Source organism: Anoplopoma fimbria, chromosome 17 (assembly GCF_027596085.1).
Source record: "Anoplopoma fimbria isolate UVic2021 breed Golden Eagle Sablefish chromosome 17, Afim_UVic_2022, whole genome shotgun sequence".
Lineage (NCBI taxonomy): Eukaryota > Metazoa > Chordata > Actinopteri > Perciformes > Anoplopomatidae > Anoplopoma > Anoplopoma fimbria.
In genome coordinates this window covers 25,466,381-25,491,840 of record NC_072465.1, presented here as the reverse complement: position 1 = coordinate 25,491,840, position 25,460 = coordinate 25,466,381, and the positions used below count along the sequence as shown (strand labels likewise).

General features: G+C 39.9%; 2 protein-coding genes across 3 annotated transcripts in view; one reads left to right on the top strand and one right to left on the bottom strand.

The window, feature by feature from the left end:
- The first annotated feature begins 2,900 nt into the window (after positions 1–2,900).
- On the top strand, positions 2,901–19,340 carry ippk (inositol 1,3,4,5,6-pentakisphosphate 2-kinase). Of its 2 annotated transcripts, none has more exons than XM_054616816.1 (14): positions 2,901–3,130; positions 6,650–6,709; positions 9,019–9,114; positions 10,638–10,704; positions 10,884–11,002; positions 11,466–11,555; positions 12,775–12,833; positions 13,055–13,127; positions 13,424–13,576; positions 14,169–14,292; positions 15,084–15,219; positions 15,316–15,460; positions 15,843–15,934; positions 16,725–19,340. In XM_054616816.1, the coding sequence occupies exons 1-14, from the start codon at positions 3,050–3,052 to the stop codon at positions 16,975–16,977; spliced, it is 1,548 nt and encodes a 515-aa protein (XP_054472791.1). In that variant the 5' UTR covers positions 2,901–3,049; the 3' UTR covers positions 16,978–19,340. The 2 variants fall into 2 exon arrangements, with proteins under 2 accessions (XP_054472791.1, XP_054472792.1); XM_054616817.1 differs by having other exon boundaries at positions 2,902–3,130; positions 15,358–15,460; positions 16,725–18,345.
- A 2,302-nt stretch (positions 19,341–21,642) lies between these two features.
- Positions 21,643–25,460, bottom strand: part of cenpp (centromere protein P) — an 85,794-nt gene continuing 81,976 nt past the window's right edge. The window contains exons 7-9 of the mRNA XM_054616820.1: positions 22,887–22,957; positions 22,712–22,803; positions 21,643–21,873 (exon numbers count right to left, since the gene is read on the bottom strand). Coding sequence (XP_054472795.1) covers positions 21,713–21,873; positions 22,712–22,803; positions 22,887–22,957 — 324 coding nt within the window. The 3' untranslated portion in view covers positions 21,643–21,712. The remainder of the gene's footprint in view (positions 21,874–22,711; positions 22,804–22,886; positions 22,958–25,460) is intronic.

Here is a 25,460-nt window from a genome sequence, read left to right as displayed (position 1 = left end):
GATTCACGAAAACTTCTGAGGGGTTAAAAGTTTATACTTACTGTCCGAGTTTGGTCCGACAGTATTTAAAAGAGAAGTTAGAGGTGAGACCTACACATGGAAAAAAATAAGAATATTACATTTTGAAAAACATATTTATATGGCGGGACAGTTACAGTTAAACATTCTTATGTCTCAAGTCTCCACTGCTGTGACTGAAAAAATACAATTTGAAGCGTCTGTAAGTTATTTATCAAACCAATAATAAGCTCTTTAAGTCATTAAGTGTTTATTAAGTAATCACCAGCTGCAAATAAAGTATAAATTGATGCTTTACCACTTATACTTGACATGGTATGTAGAAATACTGCATTGGACAACTGAAATAAATAAATAAAATCACACTATCAACTGTCAGGCTGTGTTTTATGTCAGATAAAAGTTACTTTTACTTTTTTTTTAAAGTGTAAAATCTGTGGGACAACTTTTAAAATATATATTTGTAAATTAAATGAATTTATCACTCAGTAAAGTGGGATGCTGATATTTCAGACCTTGTACTTTAACAACGTAGACTAAACTAAAGGTTGGCTTTCTGTTTTCATGTAAAGTCTTAATCTTTAAGTAAATAGTAACCAAAGCTTTTAAACAAATGCTGAGCAAAAATAAATAAATATAGGCCCACTTATTTAACACTAATGCTTTAATGTACTTAGAAAACTCTTATTATTTCTCCCTTTTCCTCTGCTGCTTAGAGAGTTTCTTGTCTCTTTGTGATTTAAATAAAGGTATTACTCATTAATCACATGGTCTACTGTACATTTCCACTTCTGGATCCTCTAATGTCACTTGACTCTGTGTCAAAATTAGATCAAGTCCTTATCCACCAATCCAGCCCCCTTGATGACTGCTCCGACCAATCACAGTGGAGTGGGCGGGGCATCGGTTGACAGCGGTTACGGGGAGGGGTCCGTCAACCTGTCAATCAAACAGCCAATCAAGCTTGACAGAGTTAACGACGATACTACCGGAAACGCCTAAAAAATAAAAGCAAAAGCATTCCACACATTTCAAAATATTCAGTGGTGTCATCACAGAAAGCATGATGTGATTGAGGTGTTCTGATTCTTAACATGGTGCTCATTTGTCTTTATATAAAGAAGGGAGCAAAAGTCATAATATTACGTAAACAAAAAAATCACAATAAAGTAGTTTTGTCAATATTTTTGTCTCAATATTAGACCTTTTCTAATAAAATGTAACTGTTCTTTCCGTGATATTAAAAATGATATCCTCGTAATATAATTGTTTTCTCTCAAATATAATGAGATTTATTGTAAGATTAGAAGATTGTTATTGTAATATAACTTCTTCTCACAATGTTACAACTTTGTGCTTGTTATCTGACTTTTGCCATATAGAGTTACAACTTTCTTCGAGTTAGTCTTGAATTTCTCATGACACAATGACTGAGTAACATAATATTGTTGACTTTGTGCTTTTTTTGTCACGTTATTAAAAATGACTCTTTTTTTTCTCACGCTATTATCTAATCTTATTTAAGATGGCTATTTTGTTTCTCACATTATTTTAAATGGCTCTTTTGTTTCTCACGTTATTATCTAATCTTATTTAAAATGGCTCTTTTGTTTCTCACGTTATTATCTAATCTTATTTAAAATGGCTCTTTTGTTTCTCACGTTATTATCTAATCTTATTTAAAATGGCTCTTTTGTTTCTCACGTTATTATCTAATCTTATTTAAAATGGCTCTTTTGTTTCTCACGTTATTTTAAATGGCTCTTTTTTTCTCTGGTAAAACAACAACTTTTTTGCATATCATGTTACATTTTAAACTTTTATGGCTCTTTTTTTCTCTGGTAAAACAACAACTTTTTTGCATATCATGTTACATTTTAAATTACTTTTTTTCTCACATTATTTAAAATAAATGACTCTTTGTTTCTCACATTATTTAAAATAAATGGCTCTTTTGTTTCTCATAAATGAACAACTATCTTCTTGTAAGTCTTACACTTGCCTACTAACTTCTTCTTATAAAATGAAAACCTAATAACAATAATGTGAATTATTTCAACCTTAAATCAAGACTTCAAACATCAACATCAACATCAACATCAACATTAACATCAACATCAACATTAACATTAACATTAACAACATTAACATTAACATTAACATCAACATCAACATTAACATTAACATCAACATCAACATCAAACATCAACATTAACATTAACATTAACATAACATCAACATCAACATCAACATTAACATCAACATTAACATTAACATCAACATTAACATTAACATTAACATTAACATTAACATTAACATTAACATCAACATTAACATTAACATTAACATTAACATTAACATTAACATTAACATTAACATCAACATTAACATTAACATCAACATTAACATCAACATTAACATTAACATCAACATTAACATTAACATTAACATTAACATTAACATTAACATCACAACATTAACATTAACATCAACATTAACATTAACATCAACATTAACATTAACATCAACATCAACATTAACATTAACATCAACATTAACATTAACATCAACATCAACAACATTAACATTAACATCAACATTAACATCAACATTAACATCAACATTAACATCAACATTAACATCAACATTAACATCAACATTAACATTAACATCAACATCATTAACATCAACATCAACATTAACATCAACATCAACATCAACATTAACATCAACATTAACATTAACATCAACATCAACATCAACATCATCAACATTAACATCACCACCACCTTTTCCCCGACTTTTATTTTGAAGCCTAAACGGAAGTAGTATTGTGCTCGGTAGCTTCCTGCTCCGGGGCGGCAGAAGAAGAAGCAGAAGAAGAAGAAGAAGAAGAAGCAGAAGCAGCAGCAGCAGAAGAAGAACTCGGAGCTGTAGTTCTTCGCTGTAGTTCTTCGCTGCTAGCAGCCGGGCGGTGACTCGTGCGCTCCCGTGACGTCTCGTGCTACTTCCCCGGACGTGTTTTGACGTGATGGAACCGGACAAAATGGACGAGAACGAGTGGAAGTACCACGGGGAGGGCAACCGGAGCCTGGTGGTGTCACACGTACAGGTGAGCCGGGCCGGGCTAACGCGGAGCTAGCATTAGCTTAGCCCTGCTAGCTGTGAGTTCAAATGAAGTCCATTTAATGTGTGTGGGGGGGTCACATATATGTGCACGTGCAGTAAAGGTTGGGGTGGTGTGTGGGGGGGTAGGAGCTAAGCTATGCTAAGCTAAGCTAGCTGTTAGCTGTTAGCATCCTCCAGTCCAGCTGTGGAGCAGCCCGGTGACGCGTGGTGAGAGAGGCGTGACGTCACCGCGTTCTGACCTCAGAGACTGTTTGTTTACATTGAAGCTCCTCCTCCTCTTCCTCCTCTTCTTCTTCCTCCTCTTCCTCCTCCTCCTCTTCTTCCTCCTCCTCTTCTTCCTCCTCCTCTTCCTCCTCCTCTTCTTCCTCCTCCTCCTCTTCCTCATCTTCTTCCTCTTCTTCTTCCTCTTCCTCCTCCTCCTCCTCTTCTTCCTCCTCCTCTTCTTCCTCTTCCTCCTCCTCTTCCTCCTCATCTTCCTCCTCCTCATCTTCTCATCTTCTCATCTCTTCCTCCTCCTCCTCTTCCTCCTCTTCTTCTTCCTCCTCCTCCTCCTCTTCTTCCTCTTCTTCCTCTTCCTCCTCCTCCTCCTCCTCCTCCTCCTCCTCCTCTTCTTCCTCCTCCTCTTCTTCCTCCTCTTCCTCCTCCTCCTTCTTCCTCCTCCTCCTCTTCCTCCAGGAGCTGAAGCACTGAACATGGCTGTGAGACAAGTGAAAGTTTGAGTGTTGGTGTATTTATTTAAGATGTAATATAAAGTAGTGTTCTATTATAAGCTTGTATTTAATTTAACCCTTATACTGAAGTAATGAAGGGTTAAATGTTGTCTGAACAGAAGCAGACATATAGAATAGGAGAGGAAAAGTATTTAAATCACTAATTGTTGAGCAGAAAAAAGTTTTTGACATTTTTTGACACAGGTATGTCATATATTATACTTGTCACCATATTTCACAGACTGTATCGGTGTCATTGTTGATAGTTATCACAACTTTTTACAGATGAAAAACAACCTTTCAAACCTTCTGTGCAATGACAATAAAGTTGAATCTAATCTAATAAATATTTTGTTTATGATTTTGCAGCTATGTCATATATTATACTTCTCAGTATCAACATATTTCCCAGACTATCGGTGTCATTGTTGATAATTTTTTACAGAAAAAAAATAATATATATATTACATTACATTACAGTCATTTAGCAGACGCTTTTATCCAAAAAGACTCACAATAAGTGTATTCAACATAGGTATTCAAGAGAACTACTAGTCACCAGAAGTCATAAGTGCATCTCCTTTCTTAAACAAGCATCTAAGAGCATAAACCAGAGCAAAAGTACAGAAACAAACTTATATGAATACAATAAGTGCAACAAACTAATATGAATACAATAAGTGCAACAAACTAATAGGAATACAATAAGTGCTAAGTGGAAGGCTCAGGGTAGTACTTCTTGAAGAGGTGTGTGTGTATATGTATGTATGTATGCGCTGTTCCAGCATATTCAATACTTGACGTTTCAAATATTCCCACAATCAGTCTTGCTCATCCTTTTGTAACCACAATGGTTGAATAAAACCAGAGATTACAACATAAGCTCACTAACACTGCTGGTATGTATCATCATCGTCGTTGTTGCCCAAACCATACTACACCTTTTGATTCAACAGGTGTGATTATGTAAGAGGGGAATGTGTGGGGGTGTGTAACCTGCTGTGAAATATAAATATATATATATATATATATATATATATATATAAAACAGCATTAAAGCAAAGTTTGAGTTACATCGCAATCTTAGTTTTAGAGTTAGCGTATTCTCAGATCTTGTCTTTGCTATTTACAAATTTCTCATTTTGGGAAAAGAAGTTGCTTGAAACATGCCTAAAAGTTTAAGTTTGCACCCTAAAAGGTGTTTGAGTGCCACAGTATGAGACAAAGTCTAGTGGGAGACGAGGAGATATAAATATAAACAGTTATTATGGGTGGGAGACAATATTGAAATCTATGGCTAAACTGGTGTGTTTAAAACAAACAAACAGATTTATCTCTGTTTGGCTGTTCCAGCATATTCAATACTTGACATTTCAAATATTCCCACAATCAGTCTTTGTCTCATCCTTTTGTAACCACAATGGTTGAATAAAACCAGAGATTACAACATAAGCTAATAATAATAATAATAATTCATTTTATTTGAGGGCTAACACTCACCTTACAGCTAATCAACAATCATAAAAAACACAAGAACAAGAGACATTGAACAATTTACATAAGTATGTATGGAATATGTCAGTTTAAAAAGATGTGTTTTGACAACATAAGCTCACTAACACTGCTGGTATGTATCATCATCATCGTCGTTGCCCAAACCATACTACACCTTTTGATTCAACAGGTGTGATTATGTAAGAGGGGAATGTGTGGGGGTGTGTAACCTGCTGTGAAAGATGAATGATGAAGTGATTACAGAGATACCTTTCACATAACCAGAGAACATAACTCCATTTAATGTCCGTGTCATTTATCCCGTTTATACACGTCCCTGAGTTAAGTCCGTTTCCACAATTAAACATTTGACTGTAAAATGTGTAATTTGAGCTGAAAGGAGAAACTCCCTGCAGCATCCGTTCCACAACAAAGTGTGTCAACAAGTCACTTAAAATACTTAAGGCGTTAAAAAGTGTGACTACTGTGTGAATGTCACTTTCTCGGTAACCAAGTTACTGCAGTGCCCGTTGCAACATCGTCTGGTTTCTTGCATAACCTGATTTCTCTGAGCAATGTGGTAGATACTCACTGCTAACGTATCCTGATGTTCTGACATCATAATCCCAGGAATATGGATGTGCTTAACTCAAACACACCCAAATGCTGACTGAAGTAGTCAATGAGACGACCAAAAGGTTACAATTAACTTTCATTAAGTGAAAGCACATTGTGAAAGGGTTAAAGCTGTAAGACAAAACTACTGACGACTCCCAGACCGGACAACAATGTGGTATTGACCTGTCAATCACAAGGTAGCCACGCCTTACAGCATACCCTACTTTATCATCTATTTGACTCTAAATTGAACCATAATTTACTAAATGAACATCATGCTGTATTGAAGAAGACTAGAAACTAGAGATTGAGACCATAAACTCATGTTTACAATGTTTACTGAGGGAATAAATCAAGAGAGAAGTAGAGTCATTTTCTCATAACTTCTATACAACCAGAATTATTTTTGCAACCAGAGGAGTCACACACTGATGTCAGTAGGAATAAATGCAGTTTAAAGGCACTTCTGCTTTGGCTTTTCACAACCAGCGTTTTACTGCATGATCCTTATTCACAGTGAATTTACTGTTCCTGTTGCACTGTTTGAACCCACCTCATGAATCTCTCTGTGGTGATCCAGGGTTTAACCCTGCTGACTAGTTCAGGTGAGTCCAGGTTTCATATGTGTTTTTAAATGAGGCTCCACTGATCCTAACTGAGCTTCTCTTCTTTACTTGCAGCTTTCCAGAGTTCTACGTCTGCTCAAATATCCAGCCGAGGACTCTGAAAACCCGCCACAGGTAAATAAGAGAGAGAGAGAGAGAGAGAGACTGTCTCAGGTGTTTTCTGAAGCTAAAGTCTTGGCATAAGTACTGCACAGTAAAACATTTTGATGCAGGTCACATAGAAAGTTGTGTAAATCCTGTAGTCAATGTACCGTATTTTCCGCACTATAAGGCGCACTTAAAAGCCTTTAATTTTCTCAAAAAACGACAGTGCGCCTTATAATCCGGAGCGCTTTATATATGGATTAATTCTGGTTGTGCTTACTGACCTCGAAGCGATTTTGTGTGGTACACGGCGCTCTGTCAACATGTTTTAGTACGACTTTGGTAAACTACAAAGCCGCACCGCTTGCAGCATTACGGCCACCGTAGTCAGGAGCGTCGCGGAGTAATACATACTGTGCTTCACCATCATATTACAGTGTGTGTGTTCATAATTACAGTGACCCCAAAATGGCTCCTGTCAAGAGACACGCTTACGACGCGGACTGAACACTCAAGGCTGTCAGGCACGCAGTAGAACATGGGAATAGAGCAGCTGCGAGAGAATCCAACATTAATGAATCAATGGTACAGAAGTGGAGGAAGTTTGACTGACTGACTGTTTTGTTTCGCTTAATGCGCCTTATAGTCCGGTGCGCCTTATATATGAAAAAAGATCGAAAATAGACCATTCATTGACAGTGCGCCTTATAATCCAGTGCGCCCTATAGTGCGGAAAATACGGTATGCTTGTTCATTATGTTTTATTTTTTGAAATGTGAACTTCTTTTCTTTGTGACAGAGACTTTACAGAGTTAAATATTTCAAATCCCAAAGTGTTTGTCCCCACAAACTTTACCCACGGGCCTAATTTACAGCAGATTGTCATTTGCCATTCAGTTTGAGGTTTGCAAAGCTGGGAAAAGGTTCATTATAAACTGTATTGAGCTTGTTTTAATATTATTGGATTGGTATTTTAGATGAAGTGGCTGAACTTCATACACTTACCTCCAGCTCTCACTTCAAAACAGACCAAACCGTCCTCCTCTTCCTCCCATCTGCAGCTCCTTTCTTCTTCTTTTTCCTACAAAGTAAACCAAACATTGAATAAAACTTTTTTATTCAATGTCAATTGACCAAATCAGTCAGGTGAGCTCTCATTTCACAACTGGCTGATTCATTGAAATGTTTCGTGTTATTAATATTTTACATTGTGTTTACTAAAGTCATAGTGTCTGCTCAGCTGTTGGCCGGTGGACTAAAGATGCTCCGTTACAGATCAACAACATAAACAAACTAGCTGTTAAATTAGTTTTTAACTTGATTCCCAGCAGCTCCTGACTGTCATACACAATCTGACAGGATCAGCTCATACCTGTTAGTTTGTCTACAATAGAAACTTAGTTTAGTGTGTAGCTCTGCAGTAGAGTGCTCCATTTAACCGCAGCTTTGTTTATTGCCGGTGGAGCGGCAGCGGATCTTGCATCCTGGTCAGATTAAAGGGCTTGAAGGCACAGTCCCTGATCTAAATGTAAACTAAAGTGTAGCCCTGCCCAACCCAAAAATTCAAATTGACTCTGAGCATCTCATCTGCTGCCATCCCTTTTGAAGCTGATCGACTTTGAGCACTGGGGCTGATAGTAGAGCTGAAGTTGTTTTTAACATTCTGACGCAGGTTAAAGTTAGTTTATGTCGGGTCGATGAAGCCCTGAGCGGTTCAATGTTTCTCCAACCGGGGAAACATCCGTCAACGAGCACAACAGCAGAACAAAGTTGAATCTATGGAAGAATTGACCCTTCGCTAAACCCCTCCCCCCTTGGCTACTGTTGCTAGGCCCGTCAAGATTTTACAACCGGCATGTCATTATGGCGTTTAACAATATCAGTGAGGCAGATTTCTGAGAATAATAGGTCTGAAATATTAGAGAGAAGTGCAACTGAAAATAAAAATGTATGAATTTCTGTTCTAAGGAGGGGCTTAGCAAATGACCAACGGGGTCATCACCAACGCCCTCAACCGACCGGAGGCAGGTAGAGAGTAGTGAGTCTCAGAACAGGTTATAGAGATTGTTGACTTTTACTAATCTTATCTGCCTTCCGGAGGACAAATAACTCAAATAAGTACTCTGTCAACAATAGTCAAGTCTGTCAGGTTTTGGAACAGGGCATAACTTGTCATTTACCTTCTTGTCCCTGTGTGTGTGTGTGTGTGTGTGTGTGTGTGTGTGTGTGTGTGTGTGTGTGTGTGTGTGTGTGTGTGTGTGTGTGTGTGTGTGTGTGTGTGTGTGTGTGTGTGTGTGTGTGTGTGTGTGTGTGTGTGTGTGTGTGTGTGTCCCCTGCAGACGGTGGAGCAGGCCTTCAGGCAGATTCAGAACTTTGTCGACTTCAGCTCCAACGTGATGAGCAGCCTGCTGGGAGAGAAGTTCATCCACAGCGGGGTAACACACTCTTGTGTTCACACGGTCTTTTGTCATCCAATATGTTTTTTTGTTGGTTTATTCTTTACATCTCGTCTTTTGTCACTTTAGTCTAACTTTTAACTCATAAAACATAAGAGCACGACTCGAGTTACTTTGTGTAACTTAACTCCATCTTCCTGGAGCCACACTCGTCCTATTTCAACGTATTTTCTCACATATGCAGTCTTTAAGAGCTGAAAACAAATAAATGAGTAAAAATGTTGGTTCTTAAAGCGGAAAACAAACAAAAAGAGTGATTAAAGAAAATCAACATTTACAACTTAAATTCAATATAGGCAAGTCAAATCTAGTCGGGTGTTTTGGAGTAGGGCTGCCACTCATGAAGAATGTTCTATTGATTATTTTACTAATCTACGATACATTTTCCTCCAGTATTTTCAGTTTCAAAATATGCTGCCCTTATTTTTACATTACACTCGCTCTAGAAAAAAATTCATAGGCTAGAATTTTTCGACGAGGCAGTATAAATAATCATAAAACACAGTCTCTGTCACGGCAGCAAAACAGAAGCCGCATGCAAATGAACAACACCCGGTCTCCCTCCGCTCACAGACTCAGAACACCTGCTGCCTGAGAAACTCTATTATATAAGTGACGGAAAACTATTTCAATGCCTGCTCGGCAAAGCTCCTGCGGTCACCTCTGATGGTGTTTTAGCCTCAACCGGCAATGAGCAGATATGGAAATCATCTGTTTTCCCTTCACTTATTTTGGGGAATTTCTATGGTAGATACTGATCTATATCTGTGTTTAGTAGCTCCAAGAATGAAAGATAAAGTAAAAATAGACATGAGTTGATTTAAAATATCGCTGTCGACGTCATCCATTACACTAGCTAATGGCAGCAGGCCTATTGTGGGCATTGTTAGTTAAAACGAATCCATAAACGGAAATTACAACACGCATCAGCTGTGTTTGAAACACCAGTGGGCTGTTGTTGTGTCTACATCAGTGTCAACTCATCAGGACACACCACTGTTCCCCCCCCACTTCAACCCCAATAAAGCCCCAGTTTCTTTCAACTCTCATGATCCATTGTCCACTGTTGATGAGCATCAGTCCTTCTGCTGCCACAATGCCAGACTACTTTTGCTCAGTCACTGTTTCAAGCATTATTCTTAAGTTTTTAAGTGAATCAATATTGGAACATTCTCATCAAAACTGGGCGATAAACCAGACAGTTTTTCTAGCAGCTTCTATTCAAGAAAACAAGGAGTAGCAGTGTTGGAGTCTGGAGGGTTTAGCATGTGAAAAACACTCCGCGGGTCAGATGGTGCCTAATTTTAGATTTTAACTAGAAGCTGGAAGTTAGACTCAACACCTCAAATGATTTGGCTGTCAAACTTGAAAGCACTATTAAAAGTTCATCGTTCAAACGTTATCACCCCCATAAACTGATGATTAGAAAACCCTCCAGCTGGTATAAGAAACATAGAGACTCTGCAGCAGAGACTGAACTTCTGTCTTCATTTTCTCTACAGGAAGTGGTCAAACTGCCGCTAGAGTTTGTGCGACAGCTGTCAATCAAAGTTCAACATCAAAGACCAGGTAAAAGACAGTTTTATGAATTTCTGTAGGAAACATCTGGTATTGAAATCTGTTGAAAGAACAGAGAAACATGTTGGGAACTAAGCGTATTCGCTTTATGCAGAGGGTTAGATGAGTACTGATCGTGTGTGTGTGTTGTGTGTTGTGTGGTGTGTGTGTGTGTGTGTTGTGTGTGTCAGTCTGGCGCTGTGATAAGGTGATGGACATCTACAGTGGCTGTGCTCTCTGTCTGCCCAACCTGACATATCCAGTCCTCCACCAGCCAACACACACTCCTCCGCTCTGCATTGAGATCAAGGTACACACACACACAAATTTATTTTTAAGACATGACATTTTTTCGCTCGTTTGAAATTGGATTGTGGCACCATGACTTTGTTTACTGAAAGAAAATGCATTTATTCCTAATAACCAAACACACAAAAATAACAAAGTTAATTCAAATTTAATCTTTTTTTTATCACATTGTAATGTAATCGGGTTTCTGAGCCTATTTCTAACTTCAGTTTCATCTTGGTAATGAAACTCTAGGTCTAGTTTAAGAGATGTTCCTTCTCCTGAGAAGCAGCCACAGTTTCAGAATGCCAGTGAATCCCTCTCACTCAGACAAACTAAGTTAAACAAACAACAAATCACATGGGTGTGACTCCGTAACTGTGTGTGTGTGTGTGTGTGTGTGTGTGTGTGTGTGTGCGTGTGCGTGCGTGTGCGTGTGTGTGTGTGTTACTCAGCTTCTGTTTTTGTGTATGTTTTGTTTTTAGCCTAAATGTGGTTTCCTGCCGTCCTCCAAACATGTCAGCAAAGATATCAAGACCAAAGTGTGCCGCTTCTGCATGCACCAACACTACAAGGTAACTACAGTACAACTACACAAACTACAGTACAAACTACAGTACAACTACACAAACTACAGTACAAACTACAGTACAACTACACAACAGTACAAACTAAAAACTACACAAACTTAACAAACTACACAAACTACAGTACAAATACACAAACTACAGTACAATTACACAAACTACAGTACAACTACACAAACTACAGTACAACTACACAAACTACAGTACAATTACACAAACTACAGTACAACTACACAAACTACAGTACAGCAGGTTCTCAAGTTTAGTCGTCTGTTTATCAGTTCACATATCAGCTGTGGATCATTTTAACTCCATCAGTAACTTGATGGCAGACCAAAACTTAGCTTTTGTCGGGTTTGTGTGCTCTCTAGAGCGATGTCTCTAATCGATCAAAGATCGTTTGTGAGGGAAGACCCTCCACTCTTTAACACAACGGTACAATCAGAGTGGAGTTTTTCAGTAGTTCCAGCAACTCCAACCGAGTCAAGCGTCACATTCTCCATTCAAACTTGCGTTCATATATCATAATTTAAGCTTATAAAGGTAACTGTTTTGAATCAGGACCTTCAGTATTTCAATCAAGCAGCATGTTAAAAATAAGGTGTGTCAGCTCCAGCTGCTATTTAAATGTGTCGGGTACATATTTAACCAATATTTAGGTAAGTAGAAATATCAAATCAGACTCAGCAAAGTGACTGTTCAGAATGAGCCGATTCCTTGACCTGTGGTGTTGCTGCTTTGACCTTTCTCAAGAACTGCTCAAACAAACAACTTTACCATAACACTGCAGTTACTTTGGTCCTCAGCTTTACACCTGTCCCCTTGCGTCACATATACAAAAAGCAGTTACTCAAGAAAAAGCACTAAGCCCTCACAATTCCAGATATGCACATTAGCCACTTGCTTTGACATAACCACTGCTGTTTAAAAGTAGAGGGAGGATTTGATTAGTGGAGGTATTTTGCTGGCGGCAACGTCATTAGTGGTTTAAGTTAGTTTCCAGTCAAACCGCATGAACGGTTCTCGAGATATACAAAGGACACACCCTCAGACAGAGATTCCTTCCTAGATAGATCGGAATCAGGGTAAAAAAATGTGGAAGAAATCAGTACAACTACAGAACAACAAACTCTTTTTGATATTTCAATAACTTCTGTCTCTTCTTGATATTTCTTCCTTCATCATAACGTTTTCTCTCTCTCACCAGGTGACCAATGGGAAGTGGAAGAGACAGAGTCTGTACTGTCCTCTAGACTTGTTCTCAGGGTGAGATTACTGCAGCCACTGCTCTTACCATCAACACTACTGCATTTACTATGTGTTGAACTCAAGTGACCAGCTAAACTGTAGTAAAGTATACAACAATAACACATAGCAATGCTGTATATAGATTCAGATAAATGATGCAGCTACTCCTGCCACCACACTGCAGATTGAGCTCCTGATAATAAAGCTGCTTGTTCTCCTGTTTTTCTTGTTTTGTTCAGTAACAGACAGAGAATGCACTTGGCCGTCAGACACCTGATAGAAGAACCTCAGAACAACTTCAAATTCTTTAAGGTGAGAAACAACACACGCCACCTGTCTGTCTGTCTGTCTGTCTGCTGCACTGTATAATGTGGAGACGTTCAATCACAACTTCCAGCTCAGATACTAGTTTAAATAATTAATCAACAGAAGGATTTTAAACTGAATGTTACGATGTTACTGATGTGACATTTATGACACGTGAGAAGGAGTATTTATGAAAATCTGACCCAAGACCAAGTTAGATCCTCCTCCAGTCTTTAAACTTTGAACCAAAACTGTAAAAAATATTATTAAATAAAATATTCATCCTCAAATGTGTCTCTCAGGGCGGTCAGTGCATCTACAGCAGTAAGGAGGTCAGCGACGACTCAATGGACCTGAACTCTCTGCTGCATCATCTCAGACCGTACTTCCTGTATGGAAACAACCGAATCAACAGTCACATGACCAGCAAGACTGTCCTGAACGACTTCATCCAGGTAAGAACGACACAAATATACTGGGGGGGTGTTTATACACAAGTGTCCTTTTTAATTAAAAGTAAAAATGATATTTGGTGTTGTACAGCTGAGCAATAAAACAAAAGAGTCTCCAACGGATCCAAATTCTCCTCATGTCTCAGTGAAAAAACCAACATACAAGCTGCAGTATTTTCCAGATGTGAGAGTCAGCCAGTTGGAGATCAAGAACAGAAACTCACCGCTGATGTCACAGTTTCAGTTTGAAGTTTCATATTTATTGTCTGGTGTCTTATTTTTAAACAATCGATTTAGGTTAGATATTTAGCAGCTATATTGACAGAGGTTAGTTTACATAACTTTTCCTTTTTTCATGTTAAAAATTAAGATATTTATGATTTGTTATTCTGCAATTATTGATCGGATATGACGGTTTCGAGACTCTTCACTCAAAACAAACACAGTTCACAATAGAAGGAATGTTAGGAGTGAACCCTCTTTGTCTAGTGAAACCACCGGCTGTAGAGAGGACAATAACCAGGGGCCATTGAATATGTCTGCCTTCAAACACACACTGCGGTGAAGCCTCATAATAAAACATCTCTGTGTGTAGGTCCTGGTGAACGCCCTGCTGAGTGGAGGAGGAGGAGGAGGAGATCGAGAGGTGGTGACGGAAACACGAGAAGGACGGACCTTCTGTGAAGCGAGTCTGTACAACAAGGAGAGGATCCGTCACGGTCAGAACCTTCATTTCAACCCGTTTCTCTTTCTGTGCGTCGAGCAGGTTTTAGTTATTTCACTAAACCGGCCTTTAACGCTGGTTTGAGCTCCACACTGGAACCTCTGGAAGATCAAACTAACAGTACGCAGACTGTAGTTTATTTATCTACCTTAATAGAGCTGCAGCGCTTAATTAGAAAATGAACCATGATGGAACATTTTGGGGTTTTATAATGTGATTATTTGCCGGTTTTCTTTGTCTTGGAAAATGTATATTTTTTTGACTGTTGGAAGACGTCACCATGGACATTTTTCACAATAAGATTATTGAGTAAATAATTGGCCGATTGTTTCCTCTTTTATCACCTCTTGACACATCCACACAGACTGACTGACTTAAAAACACATTAATCAACATGTGTGCAAATAAACAAAAACAATTGTAACTGTTACTCTGTAGACCAGTCTAACAGATCTGTCTGTCTGTCTGTCTGTCTGTTCTGTCTTTCCTCTCTTACTAAGGTTTTTCTTGTGAATCATCCTCTCACAGAAATGTTTGTGGTTTAAAAAAAGCATTTATGTCTTTTCAACGCAAACATTTTGCCCATAACATCTGCATGTGATCATGTGATTACGTGAATCTGAAAGCCTGACTCGCATATGTTAAGCAAGACGTAGAATACTCTTTGTGATTTAAACATTTAAAGTAAGCGTTTTATAAACCAGAATTCTGACCTGAAACTGTTTGTTGGGAACAGAAAAGATGACCTCCCTCTCTCTCTCTCCCTCTCTCTCTCTCTCTGTTCAGGCTCTCAGGGTTTACCCAGCGACAGCGTTTTGTTCAGAATCCTTCAGACTCAGATGTTGGACACGCTGGACATTGAAGGACTTTACCCTCTGTACCGCCGAGTGGAGCAACACCTGCAGGACTTCCCCAAGGAGAGGTAAGACCCAGTTAACAAGCTTCAGAAAAAAAATAAAACAACCCTGAGGTAACAGTGTTTATTTAGATATATCTCCTTCACCCATTACTCATGAAGGGCCACTGTCTGGTCTCCGGCATCACTTCCTGTCTGTGTCAGAACTCGTCTTCAGTTGGAGGGGCCGTACAACGAGGCCTTCCTGGAGAAGCTGCAGAAATGTCCGACTGAGGATGACGGATCGGTGGAGTACGCCGCCGCCAAGGTGAGAACGACAGCCGGAACCTCACGTCCAGTTTATCTGTGTAACGATCCAGGTCCTGCTGTTAACTTTTGACCTTGTCAGCTGACACTTGTTAAATCACCAGTACAAAAAAGGAGCTAATAAAAGTGTCGCTGTAAAAACCTGTGCAGTTTCAAATAACAGGGGAAAAATACAGCTTTATAAAGTAGGAAAGTGAGAAATTTCTAACAATCAAGGTGATGCAGTGACAGTTGAAGAAATGTTGCGACTCCTCAACAACAGCGGCAAATTCATTTGGCGTTTCTTTGTGAATGAGGAACTAAACGAGGCTGTTTTCCAGCCTCTGAACTCTCTCAAGCGTAAAGATGGTCACATGTCTTACTGCTGTGTGTTTTGACTTCAGGTCCATCAGTACTGCGTCGCCATGACAGCCAAGGACTGCTCCATTATGGTCACCCTGGTGCCCGGCAGTGAGGAAGAAGAGGACGATGAAGGGTAAGAGTGAAGCTCAGGAAGGAAACCCATTACCTGACACGTTCACTTTCACTCTGCAGACGACTCAGAGAGAATTAAAGGATGACTTCTGTATTTTTCTTTCTATATGACTAGCAACTGTTCCCCATCAATTTACGTCCACTAAAAGTGATTGTTTTTGCCACTGGCTCAGATTGTTATTAGTGTCTGACAACATTGTATAAGATACTAAAGAGAAATAAAATGTTTCTTTTTAAAGGTTAGTAATATTTCCCTGAGAAAGGCAGGGGAGTACAATTATAAATAAGGATAGAATGGAAATACTAAAGTATGCTGTTGAGCTACTTGTATGTAAATGTATACCTTCCAGCACCTCTCCACAGGGTATCTTTTAATAATGAGTCCTGCACCATTTTTGCAGCTTCCTCTAGGATGCACGCTTACAATCTAGCACCTGGACGCAACGTTTTCATAGAGGTCAACACCCAGAAAATGTCCCAGACACTGCGGAAAAAGAAAGTAGAGGCAGAGGGCAGGATCTCTGCAGAAAGACACCATCAAACACTTCTAGTGGGTTCAAATGATGGTTGTGAGTTGTTGTTTTTTCGGTACTAGTCAATACGTTGGGAAAATCCTACTCATTCTGCCTTAAATTAAATAGAGTAATTTAAAAAAGACATCATGTACGTTTTCAGGAATCAGTGTGTAGTACCTGATGATGTCCGCCAGGAGGAGCCAGACATCAGCTCTGCATATTCAAACTAAAAACTTTCTTCCTGTTCATTAACTCCTCCCCCCTCTCCTCCCCCAGTCTCTCCAGTCAGAGGCGGTTCAGGGACTTCCTCTCCTCCAGACCGCCTCCTCTCTCTTACTCGGTCTCCATCTTGGATCTGGACCCAAAGCCGTTTGAGGGCATCCCCTGCCAGCTGCGCCTGGACCAGAAGATTGTCTCCTGCTACCTGAGGACTGGTGGTGCCTTGCCAAAGGGCTCTCTGCCGCAGCACTCCGGCATCTTCACAGCTGCAGAGCGAGAGGACTGCACGCTGCTCTTTCACCCCGTGTGAACTCCACGGACGACTGACTAACGGACGCGACACTCCTGATAGAAACAGAGACGCCACGTTGATGCAGAATCTAGAATCACTTCACACCAGAGCCGTTTATCTGAGACATTTTCTATTCACTCAGCTCATGTTAACAGTTAACAGCTCAGCAAAGTTAAAAATCTCCAGGAAGTCACCACTGACTCGTCAGACAATTCTGTTACTGATTCTAGACTTTCTCTTCAACTTTTTGCTCTCATCAGGAGGTGAACCCCGACATCACCACTCTGTTCTGTCCTGATGCATATTTATTAGAAAAAAACCTACGGGGAGCTTTGGTCTTTTTCCTTTTTGGTGACGAGTTCAGATTGACCTCCGGACTGGCGGACGAAGCTCTGAGAAGAGACGGACGAAAGAAATGAAGAAGAGAATGAAAAGCGATGGAAAGAGAAAAAGCAGGTTGTTGGGCGTTAGCGTACGTAAGATGTCATATCCTGAATGTAGGCGGGGCCTCTGGTAAGAGTGAGGCGGAGCCATTATGTATGTCCAGGTTGAACTGCAGCATCACTATGGTAACAGAAGCACTAGTTACCATAGCTACAGCCACAGAGGAGGGGCTGATCCGATCACCTGTAGGTCTGAGTGAGTCTCAGGATCTGGATGGAGGAGACGGCTCGGAGGATTCAGTTCTCTGCTCGACTCCACCGAGGTTTTCAGTCCAACTCGTGGCACCGTTCAGTCCGTACGATGAGGTGCGGCAACGCTGGGTTGTTTTGAAAACCTTCACGAACCAGAATCGTGAGATCCAAATGACAGCGAGTGATGCTTGACCTCCTCTTTTGTTTTTTGTTTTGACTCCTGTTCAGTTGTTGGCGTCGTGTTAACACGTTTTCTCATCAGGCATTTGTGCCAAAATGTTGAAGGTCAAATGTTGGTGACTTTATTTTTCTTTACCAGGGAGGAAAGTTGGGTATCGTTAAAGGGTAAGTTCACCCAAATAATAAAAACAGCCTTGCCTCTTCCCTCCAGTGAATCCATCCAGTTATGGTTTTGAGATTTGAGTGAAATTCTACAAATGTGCCTCCAATGAAATACAATTACGTCTTTGATTCTCACAGCATTGAAAAATGACATTTTATAAATAACTTGCCAAAAAAGAGTGCCACTGTAGCTGGATCATCTACAAGAGACGACGTTGATATTGGTGAATTGAAACTATTAATAATAATAATAAATAAAAAAATAGTTCCAATAAAACCTACAACACCATTTCATAAACTATTTTCTTAAATCACGATTCTCAAAACCTGCAGGAATAAAACATCTGCATGGAGAGATTTCACTGGAGGGAAGAGAAACGAAGCACTCAGTGACCTCTTCATCAGGTACTCCTTATTACTCCTTATTACTCCTTTAGAACAGAATGCAATCAAGTACATCAGCCCGGTTATTAATTCCACCTTTAAACTTTTTATTGTTCATTTTCTGTCACAGAGGTTATGTTTTACTGACGCGTGTTTCTAATGTTTTATCTGCCCCATTTACATGTATGAAGGGGCGGAGCCTAATATAATGCAGTCCAGTGCACCAACACCTCAATAATGAGCGTATAGTTGAATTAACAATATTCTGACCTTTGTAAGGGTTGCATTAGTGACGGAGCTGATGTGTCACCTGATGCCTTCTCAGTACTGAGTGTTTATATTTAAGCGTTTGGGTGAACTGATCCTTTAAGGTCCAGCTGGGACTTCGGACTAATCAGCTCTTTAGGGTTCTTCAAGCGGAGACGTTTGTGTCGCGTTGCCTTCGGTCGTTCTGACATAACACCTCCTTTTTTATGTTGGAAAGAAAAAGCACATTACGTTAACTCTTACTGGTGTCATATTCTGTTCTGTCGGAGGAAACGCAGCGTTTCAGTAGTTGTCTAACACTCCCGTGTTTACTAATCTGGTGACGCGTAGCTTTCTGAAAGTACGCTTACGTCACACTTGCTGCCAATATTTGCTCCGTCTCTTATTCACAATTGAAGCCTAAACCTCAAATTCAGCCTGGAGTCTGCTGCGTTTGTCCGGACTCGCAGGTCAGAGTTCACCTTTGACCTGCGAGCTCCCAGTCGGCCAATGAGACACACTTATGCAACGTGTCATCACTCTAGAGCAGACTAATGTGACCGTGTACTCGCAGAGGATTTTAAAGTGAAAAGGGTCAGCGCGTGTCAGCGTCTGACCCGCCGGAGCAAAGGCTTCTGGGTAACAGAGAGCAATCGTCTTGAGACGGGCCGAGCTTCATGCTGCTGCTCCGCTGGGTTACTTTGTGCCATAAGTGGCTTGTTGTGTGCTTGTCCATGTGCCTAAATGTTCGAGTAGGACTGGAGGTTGGAGGGTGTGTGTGTGTGTGTGTGCCTGTGTGTGTGTGCCTGTGTGCCTGTGTGTGTGTTGAGAGAACTCTCTTTGTTACAGTCTGCGTTCACAGCTGACAGAGATAAAGCCATGTTGGTTAGTCTCTGATCCCAGATCAGTTTTGGAGCTGCTGTGGACGCGGCCGTGAACTCTCTGTACCTCAAACTCCTGACGACTCGAACCGAAGCATCGGGGTCGTCTGATGTTTGCGTGATGATGCGTTCAGGAGCGCTGCAAGGTTTCTGAAGACGGGACGGTGATGTCACCAGGAGTGGAGACGAGCAGCCAGTTGAAGTTCTTTGTTCCCACCAGCAGACGAGTGTTTACTTGTGTTTGTATTATCTCGGGTCTTTTTTGTCGTCGGGTTACAAACCTGTGATTTCCTCTCCTGGTGATGTCATCGTCCTCTGAACCTGCAGCGCTCACGGACGCCTCAGATAAACTGGTAACACTTGATTTCAGTTCCTGTTTACAGCGTCCGCTCTCCAACCTCCACCACCTCCGTCAGCCAATCAAACGCCTGAAAACAAATCGCACTACAAGACGGAAACCCAACAGAAAACCCTTCACACTCCATTGTGATGTCACATCGTGATGATGATGATGATGAACGGCTGCTTCCTACCATCAGCAGCAAGTCAACACCACTGTGACGTGAGCCAATCACATGTCCACCCGGTCAGCAGGGTGATGCGTTCAGTGGTTCTGTTAAATCCAAACACTAAAGATTCAGTCCATCATCAGAACCAATCACGTGGCCTGCTGTTTGACTGACACCTCCGTTGTCTGGGAGACGGAGGACGTAAAGGTTGGAGAGCGGACGGCAGCGAACTGAACCAACCACTGATCGTTCTGTTGAACTGAAGACGCAACAGGCAGCACGACAGGAAAGCAGAGGCTCATGGGAGTTGAGAGGGAGGAGGGTGGGACAGTAGACGGTTTGATGTTACTATGACTTTGATTTAATTTGTTTTTTAACTTCTACACATTGTAACAAATGTACAAACTTAACGCCAAAGTGTCTAAACACAAACTACGTCTACGTCCGAGCAGATTATGTTCAGGATCTTGTCGTGAGGAAAAAGTAGCCTCAGTTTGTGTCTCAACGTATTCTGATTATGAAGGTTCATTAATCAGACGGCTGAAGTCAATGAGCCTTTTAACAATAACGTTATTTTAGCTTTCAGTTGTCTTGAACAACCAACGTTGGCTTCCGTCTCATTTGCTTTTGCAGATACTTCCAAATGAATCAGTCGGATGTAAAATCACATTTTGTAAACTAATTACGAAAACCCGTCCATCAAGTCTGTGCAGGTGTTGGGTCGAAACGATCTGAGCAAAAGATGAAGACAAACCTTCACACATGGCTTTCCTGATTTTTACTTTTATTCTAAACGGACATGACGATGTTCGGACCACAAACGTTGCTCCTCAGATTAAAACATGTTCATGTCTGTAGAATAAAAGAGGAGAAGTTGGAGCGACATCTCACAGGTTTGTCTTTCCATCAGAGCAACTCTAACTGGAAGACAGTTAACAAGAACAATCAGACCGTTCTGTTGATCTGGATAGAATTATTCTGTCTTTGCATGATACATTTTTTTTTATATATATATCTATTTTTCCCCAAATTGTAATTGTATTCCCTATATCCAAACAAAGCCCAAAAATCCAAACATCAATCAAATTCAAGCTACCCTTGTTGTGGAGCTTCATCAGCAGATTGAGTTTAATATTTGTCAAATTCAAAATTCCTAGAGGAGTAAATTCAGGACTCATTGATGTGATCACAAGCTCCTCCGTCGTGCAGAAGACCATCCAACCATTGAAAGGTTTTGTTGGGTTCATATTGTTGATATAATTTAACATGAATACTAACAGACACAAACTGGGGCTAAAAAAAAAACCCTGAACTGCAAAATAATTAGCTTTAAGATTACGTTGCAGTAATCGCCAGAAAACAAACTGTCCTCACTGTGAGACGAAGCTCCGTCAGGTGAGCTGCAGTCTGATTGGTCGGTTGCCTCTGCCTCCGCCTGCTGCCTGGGCGTCGGCCTGCAGAAACATCACAGCACTGTGATGCTACAGACTTCTAATAACTGCGTGTGGGTAAATATCTGAGAGGAGAAAACTATTTGAAATACAAAGGCGACACTGCTGTCCTGCATTTTGTATTTAAATTATTTATTTTTGTAGATTTTGACCAATGAGCTCGGCTGTTACAACCGTCACAGCCGAGCTCTTTCTATTGAATAAAGATTTCTAAGAGACTAAACCCTGGATGTGTTTTCTTTACTTGTATTCGTAGAAAAGCTTCGTGAAGGGAAACGATAGATTCTTCTGTCACGTTTTACATTTCAGTAAGATGTTGAGCACAGGGATGAAGATGCGAGTTGTGTGTCCTGTGAGACCGCCATGATGACCGACTCCACCGCCGCTTCTGCTCCCAGAATCCTCAGCAGGCTCTGAAAGGCCTCAGCGGCGCCGCCTACAGCCTGAGAGGGAAACAACTGCAGCGCTGCAGAGGCACAGAGAGGAACAAATAAAATGATTTGTAACGTTCAAATAATCAAAATAACTTAGTAACTATTTCCAAGGAGTTACCTGATTACAACCCTTGTCATGTGGTAGTAAGCAGAGGAACAATGGAGACGGTGGTCTCGTGGTGGTTTGTGAGCTTCCAATTAATCCCAAATAATTGGTAGAAGAGGAGACGGACAGAAAATACATTTGCGACTATTTGAGTCTCTTTAAAGCAGAGACTGTGTGAATATATTAGCTTGGATTAGTGCTTTTCTTTGATATTTAACAGGGATTTGGACTGTTGATAAAATAAAAAACAAAAACTATTGATATCATACTCAGTTAAATCAATAATGAAAATAATCGTAGTTGTAGTTTAGCGTAACTATAATAACCTAGAGAGACTTTTATTCAGTGCTCAGCAGGTCAGCTGATCATACAAAAATGTAAAATTTGTCTAAGGGCAACAAATATGGAGAATAAAGTTTGAAAAATCTAGTTTTAATTTGAAGAAGCAGTTTCACGTTAACATTTTACCTGATCAGTAAATCATCTGTTACAGTCAGAGGAAAGGCTCAAATATGTCCATTCACACTTTAACACCCTCTACTGGTGGAGCTTGTTGCAGCCTGAAGACCGTACTAGTATTTAATATTTCCACACATTATACGTCACTATAATGTGTTTAGTTGTTTTTGCCAGATTCATTTATTCCTTTAGCTGAAGAACCTCTGACTTCACTGTGTGTCTCACTTCTAAAACCAAAGCTACATCTCAGTAAACAGTTTTAATCTAGCTTCCTGTCTGCAGCTCGTTGAGGGTTCAGGTCTCACCTCTCTCAGGGATCTTTGTCAGCAGCTCGATCTTTGGAGAGACTCCGCCCTCTCTGGAGACGTCCACCGACCAATGGACGAACAAGACGCAGCTGTAAACACAAACCATGAAGCGAGGGGTCAAGGGGTCAGCAGAGGAGACAGTACTGTGCTCCGTTAGTAGGAGAGTATTTACCCAGAAAGCTGAGGGTGGTTCAGGGTCATGACCTCAGGGTCACGAAGAGAGACGACGGATGGATACTTCTCCTGTAGAGAGACACACAGATAAACTTTATTAATCATTTTTACTTTTGTCGTCCATCACTTCCATCAGAATCACGTTAAGAAGTGAACTCTTTGTTTTACAGGAGGAATTATTTCAGCATCCTTTAACCCTTTCAATCTACATATGGACATGTCAGTGTTGTTTAAGACAGACTTAAAAACTGTTAAACTACCCTTTAAATACAAGCTCTCTTTAAGTAGTTCGATATGTACAAGATCTACTAAAGACTGATTTCATCACAGACGATATATAAATAATAATGACTGAGTTTGGATAACATCTACAAACTGTTCCTATATAAAACTAATTATTGATTGATTGTTTTTCCAAATATAGGATTCAGATTCCTAAACTTCTCTGATGTGCATGAATCTCAGTTTGATCAGAATTAAAGGTTTTTTCTTTACAAAAGATATGTGATATTCTGTCATTTGTTTTATAGTTGCATATCTGCAGTTAAATTAAACTACAGTTAAAACAAGCAGCTGTTGTCTCATTTAGTTTGGTTTTTCTGACATATTCAAGTATTGTCTTGAAGCACTTTTACACATATTCTAAGCAAATATTATGCAGTTGATTTACACTAAATATCTTTGATAAAATAAAGACAAAATGTTATACAGAACATTGAGTTAACTATGTGTCACTACTGGTTATTTCAGCTAACATGAAAGTTACTCTGTCTTCTTTCAGTGTAGTTATTTTCAGTTTCATGACAAGTTTGTGCACAATGTAATTAGTTAATTTACTAAAAAGATTTCTGACATTTATTTAAGAAATCAGATTGTTTGTATTTCCCCTTTAGCTCTGTCCATGTTACCAGGAAAGCGCTGGATATATTTCCTGGTCTGTAAAAACTAAGTGAAGCGGCTCTCCATTACAGCTGTTGGCCTGCAGGAGGCGCTACAACATACGTTTAGTCACCTGAACACTGAGCCTCATTCGTCACACAGAACACACAGGTTTGTACTCGGAGACACAACATTAAGCTGCTCCAACGAGTGGAGAGGAAACAGGAGTGAACACTGAGAGTGAGGGCGTGTTGTTGTCTCATCCTCTTCATGTTCAACGAAACAGACGCAAATATTTATGAATGTTACAACATTTTAAGAAATGATTTAGTCTGTGTTTACGTCACAAAGGAGATATCTGAACTGTAAACTGTAAATCTGATTTACTCTCCAGCCTCGACTCTCTCTCTCTCACACACACACACACACACACACACACACACACACACACGCCTGTTTTCCAGCATACTGCAGTTGTAAGGGGTGTGTCCAACAGGTGAGGGGTGTGTCCAGGTGACTCAACCAAGAGGCATTTGCAGCTTTTATGTGTGTGTGTGTGTGTGTGTGTGTGTGTCATCAGAAATGTCTACAACCCGAACCAGATCAGACCAGAACCAGGGCTTTATTGCCTTCTACTTCCATTTGTGACGTTCTTTAATAATATTTTGTTTGTGAAGCTCAATATCACATATCTCCCTCAGATAGCTTTACAGTCTGTGCAGCCCACGACATCCTCTGTCCTTGGACCTTCACACTGGAAAAGCTTAAACTGAATAAAGCACTTCATTCTCTGGTTGCATCTTCTCCCCTGTGAGGATCTGCTTTCTTTCTTTCTTTCTTTCTTTGTCAGAAATCTTTTTAAACCGAGTGTCTGTTTGGTTGGAAAACAACGTGACATTTAAAGACTTCCCTTCGGGCTCTTGGAAGTTTTGATGACATGCCATGTAACTGATGATGAAACTAATCTTTTGTTGGAGCCCTGGTAGTATCCTGAGGAGTGGCACAGTGAGATGATACTCATTGTGTTTGTTGACCTTTAGAACCAGGATTCCTGCAACTTCTTAAACAATAGAAATTTATGGACTTTCCAATGACTTTCAAGGTCCAATTCCCTCAAATACAAGGAGCACACACGGCATATATAAAGGTTAAATACTGTTACAACACTGAGGTTAGTTCTTTCTTTCTCGGGGCAGCAGAGTTTGGCCTATTTACTAACGTTAAGTGAAAAAATATCAAAAGTACTTTTTATTCTTGCACAAAATATATACATTTAAGCACTGCAATGAACCAGGTATATTTATGTCTATTTTCAAATACTTTCCAGGCCGTCAGTGACAGGTGCAGTGTCGGCTTATGCTGTCTATTAAAAGGAATTGCATTCTGGGATTTTTTAAAAAGAAAGTAGTGTACATTTCCCGTTACATTTTAAGACTTTATATATACTTTACACTTTCAGACAAAACAATGAGGGAAAGTTGATTAAGTGCACTAATAGGGAGTTTTTTCAGAAACAGGACATTTTTATCTTTCTGGTGTTATTTCAGGGATTTATGAGATTTAAAAACTCAAGAATGAAACAAGCTAATGGTTTTATTTTTATTATCAGCAAGTTCCAGCTTCAAATTTCATCATCATCATCATTCATCCATGTAATGGTGAAATAAAAAAACCATCTGCACACAGTCACACA